The sequence below is a fragment of the Diprion similis genome, chromosome 4 (assembly GCF_021155765.1).
Source record: "Diprion similis isolate iyDipSimi1 chromosome 4, iyDipSimi1.1, whole genome shotgun sequence".
In the NCBI taxonomy this organism is placed as follows: domain Eukaryota; kingdom Metazoa; phylum Arthropoda; class Insecta; order Hymenoptera; family Diprionidae; genus Diprion; species Diprion similis.
This window is the reverse complement of record NC_060108.1, coordinates 17,636,791-17,664,011: the sequence shown is the minus strand read 5'-3', so window position 1 is coordinate 17,664,011 and position 27,221 is coordinate 17,636,791. Positions and strand designations below refer to the sequence as shown.

At 36.9% G+C, this 27,221-nt stretch overlaps 2 protein-coding genes across 7 annotated transcripts; one reads left to right on the top strand and one right to left on the bottom strand.

Annotated features, from left to right (window-relative positions):
* Positions 1 to 138: 138 nt before the first annotated feature.
* On the bottom strand, positions 139 to 1,746 carry LOC124405714 (mRNA turnover protein 4 homolog). Its single transcript, XM_046880856.1, has 4 exons — positions 1,490 to 1,746; positions 985 to 1,289; positions 644 to 880; positions 139 to 344 (listed from the first exon to the last, which is right to left on the bottom strand). The coding sequence occupies exons 1-4, from the start codon at positions 1,515 to 1,517 to the stop codon at positions 192 to 194; spliced, it is 723 nt and encodes a 240-aa protein (XP_046736812.1). The 5' UTR covers positions 1,518 to 1,746; the 3' UTR covers positions 139 to 191.
* A 64-nt stretch (positions 1,747 to 1,810) lies between these two features.
* On the top strand, positions 1,811 to 25,467 carry LOC124405713 (14-3-3 protein zeta). 6 transcript variants are annotated; one of them, XM_046880852.1, is made up of 5 exons: positions 1,811 to 1,958; positions 20,991 to 21,298; positions 21,669 to 21,816; positions 23,344 to 23,507; positions 25,026 to 25,467. In XM_046880852.1, exons 2-5 carry the CDS (start codon positions 20,999 to 21,001, stop codon positions 25,179 to 25,181), a joined length of 768 nt encoding a protein of 255 aa, XP_046736808.1. In that variant the 5' UTR covers positions 1,811 to 1,958; positions 20,991 to 20,998; the 3' UTR covers positions 25,182 to 25,467. The 6 variants fall into 6 exon arrangements, with proteins under 6 accessions (XP_046736808.1, XP_046736811.1, XP_046736806.1 ...); XM_046880855.1 differs by having other exon boundaries at positions 1,813 to 1,958; positions 21,693 to 21,816; XM_046880850.1 differs by lacking the exon at positions 23,344 to 23,507 and adding an exon at positions 22,719 to 22,882 and having other exon boundaries at positions 1,815 to 1,958.
* Positions 25,468 to 27,221: the final 1,754 nt, after the last annotated feature.

Here is a 27,221-nt window from a genome sequence, read left to right as displayed (position 1 = left end):
CAGATTTCAAGGACTACATTGTTTTGGAACATGCATTTTTCCTCAGGGCAATGAGGTCACTGATATTCTAGAATATGAGATAAAAGAAGAAAATTGTAGGTTTTATTCTTAAACTGAAAAAATAAAAAAAGTTCAAAGAATGGGTAAACAATTTTTTATTCAATATGTACAGGTCATTTTTAATTCTGATTTCAGCTGTCCACTATGTCTTCTGTTTCCATCTCCGCATCGTCATCATCATTATCATTGTTTTCATCTGTAGCAATTTGCACGTATCCTTCACTCTTGACAAATACTCCAAGAGGCGTTAATTTGAATGTTGCCATTGCCCTGCCGATGAGTTTCTACAGGAAAGTACAAAAATAATGCTTCAAACTGAATTCAGTAAATTGATACTTCATAAAGTCTACATGTAATTCCGCAAGAAATCTTTTTGACACGTATGGATGGATTTCACTTTTTCTTAAATTTTGTATTGCAATGCATTCAATGAATTGAAATGGAAACTTTAGAGAACTAGCATTAAAATTTCAGAAAAGCAAAAGGGAAAAAAACAGCTTACATAGCTACAGCCTGTGGGCTTTTGATAATGGAATTGTCTAGATACTCGAAAACATCTGCTAAATAAATACAAATGTCGTACCAGTATTCTGGCTTGTTCTGGAGTGAGTGTCTGGCCCTTTTTGCAAACTTCGTGATCTTTGAGCAATGTTACAACTCCTTTTTGAAGTGATGTCGGAAGTCCCAACTGCCTCAAATGTGGTTCTATACTATGCGCAAACTCTGGCATTGGCCCCTCAGGTATTGTTATTGTCTCATTAGCGACAAAACCGGAGCGCGCGTAATCCTCTTCACCATATTGCTCCATCCAGTCCAAGACCTGTTTGAAAAATACAAGCTTTTAAAAATTCTAATATAATGATATGATATATTTTCCTAATACATTTATATATTTATATATTGCCATTTTCATTAATCAAGTACCTCATCCTTAGGTCTGTTAGTGAAGAGGAGTCCACACTGGCCTTTGAGAGCAGCAGATAATTTGTGTATTTCATCCTCAACTTCTTCTTCGGGAGATTTGCCGAGGCCAAGCGCCATGATTTTGTTTTTACCAAAAAAAAACCTACTGTCCTTCCATTCAGCCCGAATATCCTTAAGCTTGTTATTTCTCATGTTTTGAACGGAGAACAAAAAAATGCTGTTATACTTTGTTACGCATTTACGAATGTCTTCGACGATCTGTTGTTTCAGAACCAGTCCCTTCTTACTGGTCTTTGTAAGTGTGACTGAAAATCGAAATGAAAATTTATCATTGCTCAGTAATTACAAGAACTTGTTAGTATTAAGGAGTTTTTGATAATTCCAAGTGCAAAATCAGTGACAACTATCAAGCATGTATGTATCAAGTTATAGGTTATGTGACAATAATCTCTAGACAACTGTTCAGATTTCACTTGTGCAACAGTTCTTAAGGTGATTTACGTACTCTTCTTGTCTCTTTTGGATTTCGGCATCTTTCACTTTCTGTTTTCTCAAACGATCTGATTACTTTGAGCTACTATTTAAAAAAATAAGCCATGTGCTAGTAGCACCGGTTCGAATGTCACGCAGTAAACAGTCGGGAGGAAATGTGGACGCCATTTTGTTTACGTCGAATTCAACTTCACGATTAATTCATTCTTATTCAAGTGGCAAGTATATCGGTGAGGTTTTGTATACATCAATAAAATTTTTGTAAATTACGCAAGATGTTTATCGCACGAGAGTTAAGAACGGTGCGCGTATCGAGTGAAGATAGGTTATGATCGATGATAGGGGAAGTGTCTAATCGAACGTAGTCTAAAATGGCGGTTTCCGGCGGTGAGCGGCAGTGCACTCTGTGAGATCGTGTTAGACGGGAGTCGTTGAAATTCGCTGAAGCCTTGATTTTCCAGGCGACTTTCTGCATTCAAAAGGTGAGTTTTAACCAAAAATGTACCGAAACCCAATTCTTGCTAACCGGAGATCCTGTGTATACGATATAAATGTGAAATTCACGCTAAATGTGCGCGACGTCGTTTGCGGGCCGTGTGAACCCCGTAGCAACCAGAGATCATGGAAATCGTGGAAAGCGGCTTCCACATCGAATTAAACGGGCAACCATACAGATTATGACGTCGATCGCCTATCACTGGGATAATCGAGCCAGTCAGTAGAGGCGGCATTTTTCATTTCCCACATCAAGTAGACGGGTTAATTCTTCCGGTTCGAGATCGTACCTAAAAGATTAAAGGCGATAGGCGTGAATGTAGCCGCGGAGAGTACGGCTCGGTGACGCATTTAATAGGAGTGTCTCAGGCGCCAGAGGCGCCATTTTGCCATTTTGCCAGGTTGCCGGCGAAAAAAATTTCCAACTTTTTCACATGCATTTATCGTATCCCTGTCGTGACAGTGCTTGGACATTTCACCGTTTATCGACTGTCAGACTATCATTAACCACGTGCTACTGCCGTTCAATACCCGCGTGTCAAACTGTCATATTTTACCCGTACTATCCGCGATCATTTTTTAAGAATTTAGCTCCTTATATGGTCATGAGAAATCGGAGATGTGTTTCTTCTATTTCCCTCCTTCTCTCCGACAGCTCGCACTTTTCTCCAATCCTCGATTCGTATCCTCGGATTTTTCAATCATCGTTATAAACGGTGTATCAACGTTCACATTTCGTTATACCTACTGTGCAATTAACCGCAGACACACGTAGTTGTAGCTTAGTAGAAGTACGTCACATACTTGACCGTGACAAACGCCTACGACTAGGCACGCCCTTTCTCTCATCCAGGTGGATCGCCTTATTACGTACTTGAACATATCAACCCAGTCTTAAATCCTCCAACAAGTTTTATTTCCCCTTCTTTCCCAACTTTGCTTCATTTTTAGTTCAATTTTTACGATTTTGTAAATAGAAAAAAAAAAAAAATTCCATCATGACGTCTCATCGCGAGTCATTTCGATTTTCTATTTCACCTGTATTCCTTGTTTATCAAATTTATCAACACATTACTATTATTATATTACTATTTACAGGGAAAAAAACTAAGCAGTATACGGATGAAACCGTTTTTCTCGATTTTTCAATTTTTAACAATCGGCCATCACGCAGAATGACGTAGAATGAAGGCTGTGACTAAATCAGTTCTGGTTAATTATATCTGACTTGTCGGTTAAAATTTTATAGTAAGTTTACCAGAACGAGACTGATCAATAACAAGTAGGAACTAATTATCTCGGCTGTTATTGAATTCGACGAATTACAGTAGATCATATCCGTATAGCTACATGTGACTAAATTCTCGTTGTTAATTCATAAATATGCGGCATTAAGTCAATGTTCGCTTAGATGTTCGAGCAAAGATCTATTGAATTCTATTCAAATAAATATGCGGCACAGGTCGGCGTACGTACAACACAACGTAACAAACAAGGGTCGAAGAAATTCTTCGTTAGTTTCATAGACGTTTAATTTTCTTTTCGCCTTCCCCTCCTCTCCAAGCGCTCGCACCTGATTCTGGTTGGTTCGATTTTATTTGGTCAGATAATCTATTCTCAATTACGTGACGGCGGATAAATCTATTAAAGCAAGGCCACACGTCGTTCACGTGGGTGCATGCATTATGTGTCGTACGTAGTGTGATCCACGTCTGCCGTATACTTACGCGGCGATTTATCTACAATCTGCGCAGGTCGAAAGCCTTCGCCCATAAGCAGTTGGCGACTTGTCGCCTTGTCGAAACTGCATCATTCCTTGAGATTTTAACGACTTTTATCCGGTTTTATTTTTATAATTTTTCTCTTTCTTGTTGGCTTCTATTCGCGCTTGCGTTATCATTTTTGCACACATTAGTTACGTGCTCGCTCCGAACCGTCGCTGCCGAGGTAATCCGTATGGAAATGACTACTGTCAGCCGTGACGTCACTTGCCAGAGAGGATGATATGATACGATACGTTGATTTTTATCAAGGGTAATGCGTGCTGGTGTGGAAAATGGTAAATGTGGGCTTGTGCAAACCGCCGGCGATTTGCAAATACCGCAAGGTGCAATGATTCGCATGCAATACGCAAATTCCGCGTAGGTATGTACGTGTTTCATTTACGACTACGCGAAAACTGTTTCGAACATACCAATATGTCACATCCAGTTTTATAATATAGATGTATTCATATTAGACTTGCGCGAATATCTCAACGAGTTTCTCACCAGGTTACACACACACACACACACACACTAAAACATGCGCCTATATACGTATAACGTTCATAATATAAGGCAATTGCCATGGGTAATGACTAAAGTTTCTCTTTACACACTTCCTTTCTTTCCTCTCGTTGTTTGTTAGTTTGCGTACACTGGGCACGTCGTATTCGTCATATTCTAGTTACTACTTCTCTTCGTTGTCAGTCTTGTAGCAACTCGTCGTTACATCCCCGGTAGATGCAAATAATTCGTTCACGCTCGAAGTTGAAATGAAGTTTTCGGAATTTTCGTAAAGATACCGTAGTTTGGAAAAATTTCGTGTCACAACTAGCTAATATATAAAATCGTCGCGATATCTTTATTTACCCCAACGACCGTTCGTGCTACTTATATACGATTCTATGTATATATATTATATGAAACGCAAAATCTTTCTACAGCAGTCAGCAAAATCTTATTGCGGGTTGATACTTCCGGTTTATATCGCGTTGACGTGACAGATATCTCATAGCGGTAGCAAAAATCTCTTTTTTTTTTCATCCGGAATTTAACGCAGAAGCAAATTATACGTTATACCTAAGAGTTCGGAAAAAAAACTCAATTCATATTTTGATCCCGTGAAATTTTAATGACTATATTTCAAGAATATCATTAGCTGATGGACTACTTCGGATCTATGTTTTCTCAACTCTACCGTCCGTCGTAAAAAAACGGAGCAATCCTATACCTTTTCCGTTTTTTATACTGACACACAGCATTGAATTTAGAAGAATTTTTCCAAAAAACAGAGGTTCGGATACGAATAATTTGCCCAATACCTTATACACATAAATAAATACATTTTATACGTATAGTGCAGTGTGTATTTAGCAAGTACTGAATCGGATTGAATTGAAAGATCCTCCCACGAGTTTGCATTTCTCGTATTCCCAGATTAAGGATGATAAGTGACTATTTGCGATCGGTGCCGTTGTATCAGCAACGAGTTACATATAGGCATAATAATATACGTAGTGCGATGGACAACGTGCTGCGTTTTTTCATTCGCTATAAAATATGTTATACATAAATTTTTTTTTCTTTCTTTAACTCAAACTTTTATTCATATTTTGGAATTCTCTCTCCCTCTCTCTTACTCTCATTATATCAAATCAAACATACCTTATCGCGTCGGGTACACATTTCACAAAGGGAGAGGAAATTTCAATGCAAATCATTCATTCTAAAAGATATATATAGTTTACGTATTAACCACATATTAAGGGGAAAAAAAATTGTGCGTCAGAATCGTTCCACTTACTTACGTATACTTATACAATAGTTTTCATGCCGTTGTTGAGTCTTTAACACAAAATGTGCTGTGATTTGAAAAAGTGGAAGAACAAAATTACCATTTAAATAAGACGCGTATAAAACTGCGATAGTTTTTTTTTTTTTTTTTTTTCTTTTTTTACTACCAACCGCTCACACGTATTCCTGTATTACTATATACGTATAGTTCCGCAGAGATAAAAATACTCACTACATCGTATCGTTCGATCCTCGGACGTTACGTGTATCCGTAGTGTGTACACTCACTAGTGATACATTGCATAATAATTCGCATTTCCCGAATAGCGAAAAAGAAACTTTGAACCCGTCGAAGAAGAAAATTAATGACAAGAATTTAATCCATCCTCAAGTATATAATTGCAATGACAAAAATCGCTCACACCTGTATAACCTGACAACGTATAACGCGACAGTTTTTAGGGCAATAACGAAAATAATAGCACAATCAATTATTCAACTACATATTTAATCAACAGATATCGAGTGCCCGACAGGTGATTGGCGTATAATTATTGAGCGTGTAACGACCTGATAAGGGGAGGCGGAGGGGGGATCCTCAAGGCCGCCAAATTATCATCATTATCATTCATATTTGGCAATGGAACGCGTGCGTTGCCACTTAGCGATTACGTTCCTCTGTATTCTATCCAGCGTAATACACACCATTCGTATTATAAACAGGTTTGATCGTGAGCTTAGGTATAGGTACTCGCCCAGGTACACCTAGACGCATCGTTTTACCTAACCATCAACCCTGGGTCCTACGACCACATGCTTCTTCTTTGGGTGACGCGTGGTAAATGTGTACCGTGTTGACATCACTGGCTATTCCAAGCCACTGACGCATTATTCTCTCTCTCTCGTCTTCTTTGCTGTTGCTGCTGATGTTGCTGCTGCTGTTGCTGCTGCTGCTGCTGCTGCTGCTGCTGCTGCTGCTGCTGCTGCTAGGCATGACGATGCGATGCGTATAGGTGACTATGTAACACCTATGCGTGTACGAACGTACGACTTGCACATATGCGTATCACGTGTTAAGCATTGCGAACGCGTAACAACGCCGTACGCATCTCTTTACCTTATTTTACATCTCGTTGGTGGTTGGTAAACGCGGACGTAAACATAACGGCGTGAATTACACTGCTAGGAAACAATTGTAATGTACATACATACCTAATTAATTATCCTTATTCTATACCTACACTTACGAGTCAATATTGGAGCTTCTTAATTTACTCGCGATAAATGTTGGCTAACACTCGCACAACAATTGAACGTTATATTGTTTTTAATTTTATCGGGTCTAGTGTTATTATGTGTGTGGAATGGTTTACCTTGTATTTCATTCATTATTTTTCTTCCATATTGTGGCGACTCGTCCGGCTGCTCGAGTATATATATATTTCTTTTCTTTTTTTTCAATCCCGTTGCGATGATTTGCACAGGTGTTTTGCGCCAGGATTAATTTATTATACCATAAGACGTAAAGCCTCTGTCTACGTTGTACATCATTATAATATGCGACAGAAGTGACGGTGATGTCCATATATATATACATATATGCCTGTGTGTGTGTGTTTGTGTATATATATATATATTATATATATAAACGAGGTACGCGGTTGAACGACGCACGCTTTTCTTACCTCTATAAATAATACCTTGCAAATGACAACATCGCTGACGATGAGAGCGAAAATTTCCCTCATATCATTTCTTTTTTCGTTTTTCGACAAATATATTATTATTATTATTACACATAACATGTATATTATACTGTATAAAGTTTAAAACATTTTCGCTCTTTATCATATCTTTTTACCCCCTCTTATTTCTATTACAAATAATGACCATATATTTTTCCTGCTTACGTGTATCAAGTTTTATTTCTTTTTGTCTAATTTTTGTTGTTCTTGTAATTTCTAAATTAACGAACAACATTTGTGGAGTGAAATGTAAATAGATTTTTTCTGCCTTTAATTTTTTCACATACACACAAACACACACACACACACACACACGCACACACACATTTAGATGAACGCGTGAATAAATACGATCAAAAGCCTTTTAAAAATTTATTCATGAACTGAGATATAATAATACATACCTTGTAGATAAATAATTTTAAATGAAAAATTAAAAAGAGGTGAAATTTCTTTCGATAATTTTATTCAAACGATAAACCTCAAAGCAACTCAGCAAACTCGTTTATTAATTAATAATATGGATGTACATCCCGAAGTGTTTATTCAACAACATTTTACCGGGAGCGTTCCGCCGCCCCTCGGGAGACGATGAAGTATATACGGTGTCAGGTGTACGTTTGTGTGTGTAGATGAGCAACCTGTAGCCTGTAATACAAACCATTTGAGGATAAGGTCGAGAGGTGTTTCAGGACTGCTTATACAGGGTACTACAGGGCTTGAGCTCTTCAGGGCGACTATAGACGTGCCAGGCAGGGGAGAAAGCGGTGAAACGGGCCACGTCACGTTGGGGAGTCTGGGGAAATTATTTTCTCGTAAATTAATATTGTGCATTTAGCTAAAAACGCACATTTTTCTTTCATCACTCATATTATCACTTGCGGGCTTTTTAGCATGTTGGATTATTATTTATTAAAAGAAAAAAGGAAGTAAAAAAAAAAGGAGAAAAAAGAAGACACGGAAAAGCTTTTAGAATTTAGATAGGAATATTCGCAGTGTCTGAGGTTAAATGGAAAAATATTTTTTTATTCTTTCTTTTTTTTTCTTTTTTTTTTTTAGAACAGAGGCTGTTAAATATTTCATATATCTCATCGCCATCCTATATATATATATAAAGCAGCAAATGTACTACTAGTTCAATCCTACAACGGTTGAACTGTAAATATTTTTTTTCTTCTTCGATCTGGAACAAAAGGCACTTGTGCTCCATATGGGCTATGTATTATAGATTTTTAGCAATACCCAATGTACGAATTGAAATTGGCAACATATGCACGTACTACGGAAACTATTGTGTATATGTGTATATACGTAAAAGATGCGGACGCAAAGATATGCCGCGTTGTGCATACAGGTGTTAATAAATCTACTCCTATGGCGAAGTGAAGCTATTTTTAGTATATCAATTTTCACTGTTGCAGTTGAGCATTTAGGTATTCGTTGCATGTGTTATTGAATGCAAGAATAGAAAAAAAAAACATTCCTTTAATAGACGCTGTTGCACTTCTTCCCACTTTTGAAATTTATACGTTTTCTATTATAGATCTTTTGATTGTATCATAGTCTGGAGGGAAATATTAATCGGGTGTTAGATTCTCTAAATTCTCGCTGAAAAATGTTTGGTGGGATAGTCATTGATCTCCATCTTCGGTTTGAGAAATTTTATTCTTATTATTCTAGGCATACAGACATGTGGAAAAGGAGAAGCTTAATATTAAAAATCTTGAAGACACAGCGGGAAATTTTATACGTATTTTCTATCAATTTGCGCGATTGTAGTTTTAGATTTGAATCAATAAATCGTAAGAAAATTGTCGGTGAAAATCGATACAACGGATGGTTTGATCGTGGATAATATTTGTGGATCTAATTTGTTGTGATCGAGCTAATCGGCAATGAGAAACAAAGACAAGCATCGCATTTACACACCACCGCACTTTGGCTCGTACTTTCATTAATGGAATTGGGTTCAGAATTTTCTCTCAGCTTATACAGCGCAACGATCTTATTCATTCCTAACACCGTGAAACTACATGTATACTACATATATCTAAAACAGTTATTTCATCCTATTTGAAACTTTGAAAAAAGTATGTTATAATTGGATCGATGTTATTGGAAAGGTGATTTTAATCAGTCTGTTATTAAATTTCGACTTTCTTTCACATAGAAATGTGAAGACAAAAATGAGGATCTATATATACATGTACAAGAAAAAATTCTTCCTCTATAATGTACAGTAAGAAAATATTTCTGTATGTAAATATAAGAGGTGGAAAAATTTTCTCCGTACGTTCATTCTAATTGAAATACGTTGTTCATTAATTCACTACTACATCGCGATACGTATGCATACATATATCATCAATCACTGTTACAAATAAGTAATATCACAGTCTGAATTTTTGCTGTAAAAAAAATATATATATATATATATATATATATATATATATATGTACTTCCTTTGATACAATTTGAGCTCGTGAGATTAAGAACGACTTACATTAGAACTTTGCGTGTAACGCACACATTGGTGTTGGATAAATTTTATAAATTTACAGATGACTGATTTAATATTGCGGTTACCTTTAGATTAATTTTTCTTTGTATGTACACCTATACTTGTGCATAATATATATATAATAAAATACATATATGATTACGGTTATATATATATATATATATATATACTGTTTTAAAAAGTTTCCTCATCAAAAAAACGTCGGCTTTCTGGAACGAGTTCTGATTACATTTTCGCAGTATAGGTATCTACTTATACACGGGTATTATGTTTTTTTTTCTCGTGTTTTATACACGTCGGTGGATGAGAAGACAGAGATTTTTCCACTAATTAACCCCGCGAGATTAAAACGACGAACCGCCTTAAATATCTTGAATGAAATCCACGAGCTTTGACCGTTAAAGAGAATACAAAATTGGTGGTCTTTTATTATATGGACCAGAGAACCTAGCGAACAACCAGGTCTTTGAAGTTGTTCCACCCTTTTATGCAACATTATGGAGGTATATATTGTACCTGCAGCATATGCACGAATTTATGCATACCCAGGCCACGATAATTATTATCATCATGTGTATTTTTCATTATTGCTTTTTTCTTTGATGAAGCCTTTTGTATATACACTTGATACCTTATTATTCCTACTTGCAGCATTTTAATTAATGCATATGAAAAATATCGCAAGGAAAATTTGTATAAACGACATGTCATACAAATGTCGGAATATGTTAAATCTTGTCGAAATTATGGTCAGTCCTCTTGATTCTAAAAAATCTTTTGCTTCATTTTTCACTTCTAGTTTATTTTTGTCAATCAATTTTACATTTTGCGAAGAAATTTCGAGGGTGGAGGGTTCCGTCGTGCCAAAGATGGAGAGAATGGGGCTGTTGGAGGTGGAGGGTAAGCTCTGCTGCAGGGGTTGCGCGCGCACGGGTGGATCAATATTTCACTTCACCCTCGCCAAGCTGCGCTTCTTTCCTCCTCTCGACTTGTACACGCACCCTCAACATGTAACACACACGCACGCATTTAAATACCTATCGTTATTACGATCGAGCAGATATTTTTCGAGGTATTAAATTCCCTAGGCACCCCTGAAATAATCGTCATCGTCATTTCCATTATTACCCAGACGCACACGCATTTCGACCAGTCTCTCCTTTTCTCTCTCTCTCTCTCTCTCTCCATTTCTCGATTGGCCACACCTATTCTTTGTTTTTTTTTTTGCACATATAAGTGACTCTCGTTAACCGCCAAGAGCAAAAGTTACTCAATTAAATAAACATTTCCTACTTTTCTCGATATCGAAATACGCACAGAATGCGGGTAAATAAATTTCACAAGACTGTTGGATGAATTTTTCAAATTCGTAATGTTGTAATTATACAGCAATAATCACGATGTACCGAGACGGAATAAATTTTGCGGTCAATGATTCGCTGCTAATTTATAATACATTTATATTCTGGTTCGGATGTTGCAAAAGCAGCAGGTTTTTTATAGGCTGCTCGGTATGGATCGAAACTTATGCATGATCGATGATTCCATGTATCCGATAATCACTGTAACGTACAAATGCTATCCTTTTTGAGTGTACTAGAATTTTCGACATCCTTATCTTCATATATCAGATCTTTAATTACATACTTTGCAAGGGAGTTTTCTTTTTCTGTTCAACTTTTCTTACCAAATTTTCTATGATCGTCACACGTTCAATTTTATTTCTACTCTATTATTTCTACCATCATTGTCGTATAAGTTCTTATCCGTTACGTGATCAAGCAATAAAATATTACCAAGTGGATTTAGTAGGGCTCATTGTCAGTGTCAGTAGGCAGCTAGCTGAGTATAATAGCAAGGGAACGCCGTATCTTCTTTGACCTTAATCTGTCTGATCCTATATATTACGAAGTATAAGTTCACGGCGAGTGTATAAAGTCTAAGGCCAGTCGCATGTCACTCTTACGGAGGTAGTGTGTTACTTTCTCCATGACTCTCGAATTTCACCGCCCAACGATTTTTTACACTAGGCACAATCATAACGTTTATTACAGATGTGGAGATCTATATTATACATATAGGTGTACAGTATAACAGGAAAAAGAAAGGAGAAAAAACTGAAAAATAAGCCATCGATCAACTCATGGAACGTCACGAAGACCAAATAATTAATAGCGTTTTTTTTTTTTTTTCTTTGCATTTTTTAGTAGACTGCCAGTGTGTCTGAACTTGTAATGTGGTTTCGTGATAAAAGGAACTGTATTACCATCTTTCCTTTCTTGTTTGATGCGTCAAAGTTGACTCATAAAACTAGAATCCTTTTGATAAATCAGTTATAATGATTGTTTTAAAAATTTAACGTTGTATTATGGTATCCGCGGTTTTTCCTTCTTGCTTTTTTCCGTACCGCAGACGGATGCGGAAAAGAGATTCTCGCGAACTCGAACCGGTATTATTCGTAGTTGCAGTTCTTATTCTCGAGCCAGCTTGAAGTTTAGTTCGATTGGTGTATAAAAAACCGTTATTAAAAGATGGTATTGGAAATAAGAACTGATTATGAATACCGGCCTAATTATTCCGATAGACGACATGGTCTGTAATAAATTGAGACAAAAAACTTGTGAAAATAATCTGCAAACATGTCCGCAAGTATGATCAAATTATTATTAACCCGTTAATTGTTTACTCATGGATATTTCAGCGTTCCATACGACGACAGGCGAATGAACCGCAAGAGATCTATTAAAAATTTTTAACTCCTCTAAACTTTACCTCACATTTTCAACCTTATTTCTTCATTCATTTATTCTTTGGCATTTTATGTTATAATAACAATACAAATTCCGTTTAATTACACGTCACGTTCGTTTAAGTTGTTTTTTTCTTCGTCGAATTTTACCTTCGGGATTTTTGCCCTTATTTTTTTATTTTTATTTTTTTTGTGTATATACCCTAGCATACATACACGTGCACGCACACGGGCATACACTCACACACGATTCTCAGAGCGAAATTTTGTCGACCTTCGTTCTCCCTCAAAGCCTTTTCACGGTTCACTTAATACCTACGTATAGCCCTGCCTGCCTGCTTACCCGGGAGGTATTGAATTCGACTGAAATATCTCCATCTCGAAAAGAAAAAATATAATATCTGACATACACCCACTTACACACACACACACACACAAATTCTACATGGCTCTGGATGGATTGAGTAAAAAATATATCATTCATGATTTTATTCACAATTCCCGTTGAAATATGATAAATATGATATCCAAAGAGAAAAATCTGGCGTTGGAAATGATGAAAGCGAAAATGTTAGGTTTGTAATACTCGTATGTCATATATGTGATGCTAAAAAATTGGTTCTGTACGCCAGAGTGAATCATACTCTCTGTACTGTTACATATACGCATCAATAATACATATGCAGCAAAGATGCTGTATGTATTTTCATTTTACATACCTCCCATTCGATCGAAGGATTATTCATAGCCTATCCCAATCGTCAAATGATCATAGCTCTTTCGCATGAATGAGGCTAGCATGTGTATGTCTACATGTCACATACAATACAATATAGTGGCAGCATTGTCTATGCTGTTCGGAATGCATGCCGTCGATTGATGCGATCGAATAACGCATTCAATTTAAATCGGCTTTCGGAGCGTGCGTATATATGTATATGTATATACCTATACTTATTGTTAGATACAAAGGTCGGAGTATGTATGTACTATGTATATGCAGGCGTGTATAGGTATAGCCGTAAGCGTATTACACCCCACTCGCTAAGAAGAATTAAATCTTGTTATAACAGTATACGATTAGTTCTAAACCCTGTCTCGTCAATACCCTGCAAGTAACCGCCAATTTTTATTGCGTAACACCGTGATCTTTTAATAATAAAAATCGTCAATTCGTGGAGCAAGTCTTTGTCTGCATGTCGGCGTATTTTTTTTCTTTTTTTTTTCTTTCTTTTGCTGATTGTGTGAAATTTGATCGAATAATCGAATCAATGCTCAATGTAAGTCCTTCCGGTTTTTGGATCCCTCGTTTTTTTTTTCTTCCTTGTTTAGTATGGGATTACCAATTGTTCAAAACTGCACGTAATTACACACACAACACACTTATAATGTACAGAATTCTGTTCGTCACTGACAGAAACGCCCAGATTTACTTTGCCGTATGACGAGGGTGCATGTACAGTTGCATACGATAAGGCGTACCTGGAGCGAGGCCCATCATTTTATCGACTCTCCTGCGAATAAAATTTTTGATTTTTTCGTATGAAGTACATTTTTTTTTCCTCACAAGTGTTCGTTTCTTTCGTTATTTCTTTGTATAAAGTGAAGTATCATCGAATAAAATATAAAGCTTCAGAATTGCGCAAACTATCGTATATTTCGAAACTTGCGCACTTTATGTAAAGAGTGTAATGTATACACTCGCTAAAGTTTGCAAAACATCAAAAAATTAAGATACTTCGAGTATATTACTTTTTGTCTGCAATATATCGACGGAACACCTCTTCTACGAACATGATGATATCCGCTGTGCGGCGGTGTGCGGTACGGACAGGAAGTTTTATCGACAGCATTGGAAACGTTTCGATTCGTCGAGACCAGAGTCTACCCTAAGACAACTATCTAAGTTTAATCTGTAGTTTCCTATTGAGTAGCTCAAGCGGGGAAAGGCAGTAATTAATTATACAGAAAAACCGCGTGACAATGCCTCCGGTTATACTTTTTTTTTATCGAGGTAATAAAAGACGAAGAGTCCCCAAAGCGTGTTCAAAAATTTTGCATTCACCCGGACTTCGGTAATTTTTTGGGGATGGGAGATCGTACGAGGCCTGTAAGAATTAGCTAAACAATTCACATTCATTCCAAATACATCAAGTAAAGCAGGCATGGAAGAGTAACGATAAATGTGTGTCGGTGGCGATGACGCGTGGTTAGTTGGTCGGTCGGTCGGTCGGTGTGCCTCGGCACCGCGTGTCTCTAGTCGCGGTCCCGGGATACGGTGGTGTGGTGATGACGGTCGTTTCGTCGTCGTTGTCGACGTGCATCGGCTGTGCCCCACCCAGTCGGCTGCCGCCATGCTAGTGACGATCAATAGTCGGTTACCGGGCGTCGGGAGGCGGAAATAACCGAGGACGGAGCCGAGCCGAGCCGAAGATAGCCGAGGGAGGACGAGGCCCGGTCCGAACCTGGCCGACGCTCGACACTGTCTCAGTCGTTGTGCGGGAGTGGTCCACGAGTGATGTGTGGTGTTAAGTGTGACTGATAGGAAAAGAGACGTAGTAGAGTTTTCTTAGCACCCCCGGGGATCCGTCGCGGTCGAGATATAAAGAAATTTCCACCAACAATAAGAATTATTTCTCGTCATACCCGCAGAGTACCGCTTCTTTCCTCTCCCTCCCTACCTCCACTCTAAATATAGGAGACTCAATCTAGTCAGCCACGTTCTTGTCCCTCCTCTATCCCCCCCACCCCGCGCACCACCCGCCCGTTCACACACTCATACATACACATACACACACGCACCCGAAACCCGCCGGTGTATCGAACGGAGTGTATATTTATTTCTAAAAGCGTATTTATTGTACAAAAGACTGTTTAAACAGGAGGTAGGTGAATTTGATCGCTCCGTTTGTACGTATATCTGTGTATATTTCTATTGTACCTGTAATATTGTTAGGATAAAATCCGATGAAAGATGAGAAGGTATTCATTATTGCACGGGGATCTCGGCTTCATTTTTACTCTTTTTTTTTTTCTTCTATCTCGTTTCGTTTCCATCGCACCATCTACGTTCTTGCGTTCTCCGAATGCCCGGCGAACGGCTTCGTTCGCTATCTTATACATACTACGCTCTGATCGGTTATTGTTAACGACTGTAAATTTCCTTTGCCTGGGGAATTTTCTTACGGTGAGAGTGTGAGAGGCACGTAAGTAAGTAACTACGATATCTTGCGCGGCGCCGGTCACAACGACATCGATCGCACTGATTGTGAGATGTAAGCTTGTACCTTCGGCGCTGCTGCTGCTGCTGCTGCTGCTGCCAGTTTATAACGAGATATCCGCATTGCTGATGGCGATCATCATTCTTGCCTCCTACTAACGATTTAACCTCAAACCTACGACGATCGTTCGGATTGCGAATCGATTGTACAACGAATAATTGTATTCAATGGGCGTAGAAAGAATCTACTTCTCGAAAATTCGAAAGCGATTGCGTTTCCCATTTATTTAATGCGGGTGGGGGGTTCTTTCTACTTGTATGAAATGTATATATATACACACACACCATTAGTGTGGCATATCCTTATCAATTGATTTAGAATATAATCCGGTTAATGCGGTTTTGAACGGAAACTGACATCGCGATTGTTTCGTAATCCTATACGTAGTTCGGAGTAATTCACTGTGGCATGCTACACCGGATGCGGATAACTTGGTGTTATTCCCGTGTAATAATGTCGTAATGATCTTATACGCTTGCTTATACGTGTATGATGCACGCGCTTCATTGAGAGCGCGTGCGAGAATTTCGTTGAATCTTCGTCACTACTTTTCACGCGCTCGTTGCATGGATTTGTGGGTAGATTCTTCTTATCGTTTCGCGACATGTATACTTTGACAATATTATACTGGGCGCAGCTATCGCTGAACGAATCGTGGGTAGTGCAAAGCCGAAGAACAAGACACGAATGGGTTGAAATAACAAAGATGAATGAAAATGAATTTCTGTTTATTTTATCTTATCCTGTTATATGTATACTAAATAAGTAAATGGTACAAAGTTTGACGAGTTATTCGTCTGGGCGACGGTTTTATTCGAAAGTTGAAAAAAAGACAAATTCAAACACAGCAGGAAAGAATGAACCTTTTTTTTTCATCGTGGATCGTATCGTTGGAGAGTTAGGTGTTAATATTCCAAGTACCGGTAACAATCTGAGAATGAGATAGATAAAGTCAGAGAAAAGGAAAGACGTCGGTATAATATGTATAACGTCTCGCGACGAGGCTTTTTTTTATTTATCTTATATTTTTCTTTATCATTTATCAACCGCGCGCGTCTTTCGGTAAATAAAATATGAACTGATAAATAGAGCCACGCCAGATATAATGATGTACGTACTGAAATATAACCTGATAAAAAAACAACACAAATTTTATTTATCATAATGATTGTCGTCGTTTTACGTGACGATATACATATATATCTCGTTAATCATTTTCTCAGAAGGTAAAAAAAAAAGGTCGAAATAAAGTAGATTGACACCGAAATTGTAAATTGAAAAAGAAAGAGAGAGAGAGAGAGAGAACTTAAAAATTGCTACTGAGACACGAAGCTGCACCTTTCGCTCTTTGCTAGTCGTGAGCAATCCAATTTCAATCGGATTCCCGGGTTATATCGATCGATGTCGTTCGTGACGAACGCAATATGTAACAGACATGGCGGGCGAGTGACGCAATACGGGGGTTCACTCAACCGCAAGATTCAAATTACCTACTGCGGGTTGCGGTAGGAAATATCAGTCACGACAATTAGCCGACGTTTTAGAAATTCACTTTTAAGAGTAGTCATAGCCAAATGATTATTTTTTATTATCACTTGCTCAGGCGATAGTTGAGGGTCATAGAGACGTCGAATATTTTCGAATCGATGCCACGGTCTTGTATCGGTTCAATGTAACCTGCGTACGGTCGTTGACTGAAGACTGTTCATGACGGTTACCCTAATGGGGGTTTTGTGTCTTGTGAGATTGCGAGTTAAACGGCTCCCGCCGATAAAGAAGCTGCCGGATCGCTAACACGGCTTTTTATACCCTCAGGTCCACTTATCCGTCGAGTATTGGTCACGAAAATTTCATGCTCAGGGGTATCTTACAATTAACCGTCTTTGAATTCTTCCGTCAACGGTACGGTCAATGAATGCTGAACTTGGGCTTTCGGCACCTGCGGCAATTATATTTCATTATTGTTATTATTTATACAGATATTATTATTACTATTATTACCTTGCTCTTTACGGAAGAACAAAAAGTTGCGCGTACTACCGGATACACGTGAATCGACCGGAAATCAGCATCGCGATGCGGTACTTTTCTCCGTATGGCAATTCTGTAAGCCCGCTACAGCATATGTGGGAAAATGCGGTACTTCCGGCAAAACTGGTGGCTTATAGGCATTTTGTTGACTTATTGATACCGACGGATCGAACTTGTAGAGATCTATGGGTATATTGCATATAATCAACGTATACTATTCGCGGAGCAATGATTGGGATATTTCGTCTTCTATGTATCGTGAGATAATGAAAGAAACAGAGAAGAAGAGTGAAGGCAGTTTTGTAACCGGAAGCGTCGAAGGAGTTGATAAATTTCATTGCTTGGCATTTGATGATTAATACGAATCAATGATTACGTCCTTCCTCTAGAATTCGATGTACGATATTATATACACACGCGTATACAAACAGTATAAAATTATACATGCATGACACGTACAAAGTAGTCGCGTCCAAAAATTCCGAGAGCGTGTATGCGAGTAATGAGACGTGTTTGTTGGTATGACAAATGTTGAAGTCACTCCAAACTTGGCGTCCGTCCCATGCGACTTGTATGAAAAGTATAGTAACGAAAAGAAAAGGTAAAAGTGGGAAAACAATTGAGGGTGGGGATGGAAATTCTTGGAAGATTATTTGTATACTTTCTAAAGTTATTACGCAACGAGTATAATATTTCTATAATTATTCCGTTACCGCAGTTACCAACGTATGGTATATACATTACGTTGGTATGTTCTTCATACATAATATTATGTTGCCAAGTGTTGTGTACATTTTAGGTACAACACACGTACGCACACATAGTTTCTGTCACTAATGTTGCTGCAGTTGCATTCTGCAGCGAGAAAAAAAAGAGAATAATAAGTTCTGTCGTCACTTCATACATACTTCGAAGCTCTGACCTTCGCCCACAAAGGTGTTCTACATGCACTATTATACGTATGCTGCGTAACTACGTTACACCTGTACTTCGTACGTTAGTCAAACCGCTTCTACTTGACCGTATGGCATCCGGTTCGAAAGAAAGATGCGGTATTTCACTCTTACATCCGTTTTCTCATCTCTTACTCTACTTTTCTGGCCGCTCGCTTTATAAACCCAGTACCCTTTTTGTACCTTCGCATTGTCCGCCGCTCCTCGTCGCGACGCAGCAGCTGCTTTTAGCAGCAACGCTTTATATCAACTTTTGTGTAACTCCCAACGATACAAGTTTGTACGATTTTACTGTATTTTATAAAGGTTCAAGTATGTACTGACTTGTTGTAGACTATTTCTGCAAAATCTCCCTTACCCTTCTGTCGGTAAACGTTCATTGCTCCAGATTCACGCAATGCGGTGATTATCCGTGGTTAGAAATTGTTCTTTGTGAGAAGAGAATAATGAAGATAAGTTTTATTTGATTTTCTTTAGTCTGGTATTGATACGGAGCTTGGGTCATTTCGGGTCGTTGGCTACTTTTTACATAACCGATATCTTGTTGTACGTTCGTACTTATATTGCAATCTTACTACAGTTACACGACGAGTTGATGCGGCAGACGGCGATACTCCTTGTTCGAATTTTTATTTCACCTTTGAAGATGTGTGTGCCTGCATGCATGCAATCACGTTGACGCACTAATAGCTCTAGTAGCTATTTTCTTCTGTGATGATGGGGATGCAATGCACGTGAAATTCAAGATGGTCGCTCGTTCTTTGTGTTGTCTAGAAAGCGTACAGGCTACTATGTCTATAGTATATAAAGATCGGCTGTATAGCCTCTGGCGGGGTGTAGGACCCTAAAGTATTCTTAGCAGGCAACAAATCGCAGGAATGCACCTGGCCTTACTGTTACACGAATGAACGGCTAGGTACGGAGTTTTGTCGTAGGTTCTCTTTCACTCCGAATATAGTAGAGTCTCGGGGAAACTTCTTATTCTTATTCTCCTTCGCTGTATTTATCATTGTGGTAAAATTTTACCTGTACAGTACAGTCGTGGAAGATTCTAGAAGGTCGCTGTTTTCGGACTTGAAAAGTTGTTCAAACTATCGTGATATCTATGTTCCAGTGTAGGTCGTTTTTCCGTTCTATAAGTTTCATGGAAAATTTTCCAACAAGTAATTTCAAATGTTTTGCGCGGAAAAAAATATTCTTTTCATAAACTTTGAAACCAATACAAGGCATTTTAGTGTCCTATATCCACATTATTCGAATATTTTTTCGGTTCTTGTCTTAAACTCTGGACTCTAGATAACGAGGTCTAAGTTCTTTACAGCGAAGGGACAAAATAGTATCTATTTTAGTACTCAGTTTTATTTTGAGCATGTTGGTGACACGGGGTAGTTTTCTTCATCGCTACCGTAAACTAGTTATAAGAGCCAAAAGTACTTGGAAAACTTTCCATAGCTTGATATAACGAATGAATAGGTATTTACTGTGTCGAAACATATTTTCGTCACTATTATTTTTAATATTATCATTATTATGTTTTAAATGCGTGTATTTATGGGATTTCGCATAGTTATAAAAATTAATTTTTTCATACGTGAATGTCTGGGATGTATTTTCTGTACTTTTTCCTATCGTTTTAGTATATATGATATGTTTCTATACACTGGTTTGCACTTTGAAAAAATTTTTATTTTTAAGCACTGAGAATGAAAACAAACAAGAATTACCATCGTTTACCGTTTGCCATACTTGATTAACATTTTCATACATTTTCATCGAATATGCCACAAGCTAATTTAACAATTCTCGAATCTTTTTTCTGCATTGATCAATAAAATTGAGTAAATCAGGTTGTAATTTTTATAAAACTGACAAATTTTGAAAATTATTCTAAAAATTCAATCACCGAAAAAATTGATAATAGCAGTAAAATTGATGTACACTTTTTGATCAGATACTAGTAACTCGTTACAAAGGTGAATTTTTTTCCTCATTTTCCATTGCCTGCTAATAACATCATATGTAGACAGGAGTATAACTTTTTTATATAATAAAAATTTAACGTCAGAACGAAATGATGTTTTAAACAAACTGCTAACTTTCGTACATTATTCAAATATATTCATATAACAATATTCTTCTTAATAGTCATGAAAACTTCTTATAATTATAATTTATTTTTCAGCCGACACAATGTCCGTGGACAAGGAGGAATTGGTGCAGCGTGCAAAGCTCGCCGAACAGGCTGAGAGGTATGACGACATGGCAGCCGCGATGAAGGCTGTCACCGAAACTGGTGTTGAATTATCGAACGAAGAGAGAAACCTGCTCTCTGTTGCCTACAAGAATGTTGTTGGCGCGCGGCGTAGCTCGTGGCGAGTAATTTCCTCCATTGAGCAAAAGACAGAAGGTTCGGAACGCAAACAACAGATGGCAAAGGAGTACCGGGAAAAGGTTGAGAAGGAACTGCGCGAAATTTGCTATGATGTTCTGGTAACTATCAATCCCGAGATGACACACTTATTTTTATCGTAAAGGCGAGTGGAGTGATTTATTTTAAAACATGAAGTAGGAAGAAATGTATAGTTCTTTGCTCAATATCAGGGACTGAACCTTCATACATGAATATTTTGTTTTAAGCTATCGATTGATATTTTTAGATTGATGATGATGATCTCCCTCGGCAATTTTGTTGCGATTTTTTACCACAAACCCATGTCTCGAAATTCGGGTTCTACACTTCTTGCAATATCTAATTCTATTTTTTCTTTCCACATATTTTACTGCTTCGCAAATCTATTCTTTTACGATTGTGCCGTTTGGTTCGTTTTACAGAGTAACTTTAGATGAATATGTAACTTAGGGAGATGGTGTCGCTATGTTGCAGGGACTCCTGGACAAGTACCTGATCCCCAAAGCCAGCAATCCTGAGAGCAAAGTATTCTACCTTAAGATGAAGGGTGATTACTACAGGTATCTCGCAGAGGTTGCCACTGGCGAAATCAGAAACAGTACGTATTTATTATCATTTTATTTTGCTATACATTTAAATGTTGAATATTTTCATCAATGCGTCGAGTTTAGTTTATATAATATCTTTAGAAATCATCCCACATTTTGTATGAATTAAATTGTACGGAATCAACGGTGAACGTAATTTGCCTTATATATCTGCGAATTTTGTTGGTTTTAGAAAATTCCGATCGAAGTGTTGATCATGATTATTCTTATTTCGTATTTTCTTGCCATTAAATAATCATATTATGAACATACATGGTGGATATAACTCCTCATGATTAGTAAGTTTTGAATATTTCAAAATTACTCGATCATTTTTATATTGCAATATAAATTTATTTCTCACTAACTGACGGTTTCAAGTAATCCTTGAAATTTTGCGTACATGTTGAACGAAACGTTACACCGTTGTCACTTTTCCAAGAAGATTTTAGTGCATCTTTATTGTGTTCTCTTGCAAAGCCTAATATTAGTATGTTGATTTTACTTTTTTCTAGTTACTATAGTTACTTTGTATACATGAAAGTACTTTTAAAAATTTTACATTGAGCTTTCTTTAACTGACAGAATTCGTAAAATTTTGTCGATATTACACTCCATTTTGTTACAAATCAAAGTTGCAGGGCTGGTAGCGAGGGCTGGTAACGAGTAACATTTTTGCTGTGATCTTGTCACTTCACTTAAAGCTTTTTAAATCAAGTATATTTAAAACAAATTGTCCTCACTTTTAAAAAAATCTTTTCGAAGCTATCAGCTTTTTATTTCAACTTCATTAGATGTTTAGTGATTAGAAAAATATGGTTATTATATTGACTGAATAACTTGCATGGCGTTTACGTTCATTGATGCAGTATATTGAATAAATAATCAATTCTCCCTCCCTACTACAAATAAGCTGTGGTAGACGACAGCCAGAAGGCGTATCAAGACGCGTTTGAAATCAGCAAGTCCCAGATGCAGCCTACTCACCCCATCAGGCTGGGTCTCGCCCTCAACTTCTCGGTTTTCTATTACGAGATCCTGAACTCTCCAGACAAGGCCTGCCAATTGGCCAAACAGGTACAGTTACTCCCACCATCCCTGTTCCCCCCTCCTATTCGATCGAAATTTTGTACAGGTTCATTTAAAGGCACTGGCGGTTGCACATGGTGAAGGATATGGTCGCTGCTTGCTGGTGGAGACATTGCTGATCATTGTGTTGCTTTACTGGGAATTCTTTTTAATTTTTCATCATTACAGATTTTCTTCCCATTAAATCAAATAGAGATTACGCTTTGTCAAATATTATAACCTTATATCAGATTTACTAAAGTACCTGTTGGTTAATTTTCAATTCCAAATGTCAATTCTATGGATTTTATTACAAGTAACTGGAATCTCTATCCGATTTATCTTTTTTTCTTTTTTTTTTCCACTTGTTCTCTAAACTACCTTCTCACACAATGTGAGCGTGAAACGCGTTGGAGCAATTTGAACGTGAATGATTTGCTGCAATGTATGGTGGCTGGTTTGCATTACAGCGGTGGTGGAAGACTCTCAAAAGGCATACCAGGAAGCGTTTGACATAGCCAAGGCCAAAATGCAGCCTACACATCCCATCAGGCTTGGGCTCGCTCTCAACTTCTCCGTTTTCTATTATGAAATTATAAACTCGCCAGCAAGAGCTTGCCACTTGGCTAAGCAGGTCAGATTAATAGGTTTTCTGTTTGCGAGTTTCAAATTATTTACGTTGAAAAAAAATCTTCTACAAACTACTGCTGGGTGTAACGCCAAATAAAAAATGTCAAGATAGTTATAATATAAATTTTCAATACTTCATCAAAGTTTGAACTGATGTATACGTCATTTCTGTTTCCTTTCTCTTTTTCACTTTAATTTATTTATCTATTTGTTTATTTATTTTGTGCACATTTTTCTAGTATCTCTCCAATAATATCCAGCAGTACTTCTGGCATTATGGCATTCCCTTTTAACACCAATAAGTGTTGTTGAAATTGAATATTTTAGTTTTCCGTTGACTAACACTAATAATACATACAAATTTTTCTAGTTATGAGGTGTGTATTTGCCAATTTTGTTGTCACTTAAACTTTTAGTACGGCTGGTACGGCTAATTTTGACGATGTATTATTGAGTTCAGTCAAATGTTGAGTGCAAACGAAATAATCGCCTCAATTAATAAGTGGAATCATAACAATTCTGTTTTGACCATGCTGTATAAATCCATCAAAATCACCGTTTACATTTTATCAATTATAATTGAATTCATCATGAAATACGTCTGGTATGTCTAATCTGTATCATTGATGTTGATCACATCAAATATTTTTACATCATTTCATCAGGTTGAAAAAGCATAATTAAAAATAGACCTTTCTTTAGCTACTCTGAATGCTCTGGGTTTCTTACAGATTTCGTCTGATCGCAACTTCCTGAATTTTTAACATGACATTTATTCAGGTTTATTTAACACTGCTTGCCTATGAAATTGTTACTAGCCATTGAGTGAACGGTGCTGGATGTAAATTGCCAACGAATGTTAAGGTGTGATGTCTCCACTGTGCTACTAATGATTTTGTACCATATTCTAACCAGTTATTTTGTTGAACACGTCCTTTTAGTAAATTCACTTTATTACTTGAATATTAATATAGATATTTTATTCCCATTTTTCACCGCTTGTGCCTGGATGACTGTCAGTCTTTAAATGAGAAATTAAAAATGTTCAGTATTTAGTAATTGAGTTTAGTTCACATATTTCTATTGTTTGACCGCCACTAATCCTACCAAATGATGTTGTCTCTTTGTCTGTTGGTTTCTAATGTGGCGCATAGAAAAATAATGTTCATCATTATATATCCAGTACTATTTCTAGTACCATTATTCTATGGTTCTTATGAGTACTGAAATCTGACATCTACTCAAACTATCCAAATCTTCTATTTCTGATTCTCACGAACCTTCAGTTCATTGAAATGTGATAGATTATGGAATATTATTTACCTTTTTTTTTTTAATCAATCCAATACAAGAATCAATACGTAAGTTCTGTTGAGAATTTGCATGGAATATGAGGAAATTATTAAACTGCTAGGTTGTTATTAGTTTTGACATTTTTGATTTTTCTCTGTCTTTCTTTCATTTGTAATTTTTTTTTCCATTTTGCCTCTGTTGATGTAAATAATAAAGATTTCTTCTCTAGGCATTCGACGATGCGATTGCGGAGCTGGACACATTGAACGAGGACAGCTACAAAGACTCTACACTTATCATGCAGCTGTTGCGTGATAACCTTACTCTATGGACAAGCGACACGCAGAACGAAGGGGATGAACCACAGGAGGGAGGCGATAACTAACCCTCATAATTTAAGTCCAATCCTTCTAATCTAAAAACAAAAGAAAAAAACAACATCCTATTCTATAGTCCTCCCTCCCAACTCCCATTTCCCGTATCCTTTCGCCCTCACGTATATATATTTCCCTTTCGTATAAATCTCCTCCTAATAAAAGTGAACTTCTCTATTAAAATGCATTCTTTGCACGCTACACGTGGTCTCAAATTGTTAAATCTCGACATTATATTGAACAACTTATTATTATAATCGTTGAGTTAGAGAGAGAGAAAAAAAGAGAGAGAGAGAGAGAGAGAGAAAGAGAGAAAGAGAGAAAGAGAGAAAGAGAGAGAGAGAAAGAGAAATAGAGTAAAGAAAAAAAATCCGAAAGGGAGAGGAAGAGGAAAAAAGAAAACGAATGAACTGTTTTAATCAGGTAAACATTAAGTGGATGGTGAAAAGCGTTATAAGAACCTTACAAAATACATGCTCCAGATTGTGTTGTCCAATAGCGAAAGGCGGAGTTCTTTGCTATACTAAATGATTGTAGTAGTCGAAATTTGAAAATTTATACCACGCGTATATGGAGAGCGAAGGATAACAAAATAATGAAAATAAAAATAAATTTGGTAAACAAACAAATAATAAATAACATCCAAATACGTCCCAAACAATGCGACAACAGACTAGAACAGTTGCACATGTACGTGTTTATACATGTAAATTGATTATCACTGCTGCCGGAAGCATAAAACCAATTAACGAATTGAAAATAACGAAGAAAATAGACGATAAACACGGCGATGTGGGAGAATTATGTAAAGCACAACAGTATATTGTTTGGTATTGATAAAAAATTATTATCGAAATAGCAAAAAAAGAAATGAGGTCTTTTCTAGAAGCTACTTGTCAGACGATATTGCTATCCTCCAATCTTGTTAATTACCAACTAAAAAATGATCTAAAGAAGAAGCATTGATACATTATATACCCAGTTGTCATTTAAAATGAAATTTCACATTGTCTAGCGGATACGATATTATTATATAGTTCAAGAATGCAAAAGAAAGAAAAAAAAACAAATGCTGGAGGAGAAAAAAGAATAATTAAAATACATTCTTAAGTTATTCAAGTCTGAAATAAAAGACAGGAACAAACAACAACAAAAAAGGCAGAATGAAAATGAATAAATAAAAATCACAACAGATAACAGAAACAACAACGTCGGTGGTAACTTAATTTCATCTTTATTACATTTTCACATATTTTTTTATATAATGATGCGTTGTTTGCATTCGCTGTATTCCATGTATTATTATCACTACGTACATATTATTGCATGTGTAAACGATATAATTTTGCGAAGAATCCGGTACACATTATCAGGATGAAGAATATAATGTAAATTATCGACGAGGCATGTTTTTTTAAGCTAATCATATCTCCGGTTGTCGTAAATTACTGGAGGCTGTATTAGAAAAAAAGGGAGATAATCCGAAACCAATCTACGCGCTTTTTTAAAGTCCATATGTCAATATCAACGATGCCCCCCCCCCCCCCCCCCCCCCCATCATCCCCCATCTCTCCCCCATGCTCTTCAATTGCAATCCATTTGATCCTGCCGAAAAATACTTTGATAAAAAAAAGGAAAAAACCTCTTTGTATATATATATATATATATATATATATATATATATATATATATATATATATATATATATATATATATATGCATGCCAGAGGTGTTTACTACTACATAATAATTCATGTCGCGGTCGAAAAAAAGAAAATTGTATGTGTATATTTTTGTTGTGCGAACCTTTTCTCGGTACATACATAATTGGTCGAACATATTGTGTGAGAATCCTACTTTGGAAAAAAAAAGAACACTGCAATCGTATGCCACATGATGAATTCACTCACAGTTTTAAACCCTGTATTTACTGAATCAAAAAAATCGTGTGTAAATGTAAAGTTGAGTATGGAAAGTGAAAATCATAAAGACGAGAAGAGAAAAATTGAAAAAGATGAAGTGGAAATAACACAAAAATTAACACATGTATA

Excerpts from the sequence above, each read along its gene's own strand:
- LOC124405714 (XM_046880856.1), bottom strand. The coding sequence starts at position 1,517 with ATGCCGAAATCCAAAAGAGACAAGAAGA. Across the intron at positions 881-984 it reads CTAACAGACCTAAGGATGAG|GTCTTGGACTGGATGGAGCA; the intron begins GTACTTGATTAA and ends TTTTTCAAACAG. Across the intron at positions 345-643 it reads CAGAACAAGCCAGAATACTG|AAACTCATCGGCAGGGCAAT; the intron begins GTACGACATTTG and ends ACTTTCCTGTAG.
- LOC124405713 (XM_046880852.1), top strand. The coding sequence starts at position 20,999 with ATGTCCGTGGACAAGGAGGAATTGGTGCAGCGTGCAAAGCTCGCCGAA. Across the intron at positions 21,817-23,343 it reads CACTGGCGAAATCAGAAACA|CGGTGGTGGAAGACTCTCAA; the intron begins GTACGTATTTAT and ends TTTGCATTACAG. Across the intron at positions 23,508-25,025 it reads CTTGCCACTTGGCTAAGCAG|GCATTCGACGATGCGATTGC; the intron begins GTCAGATTAATA and ends TTTCTTCTCTAG.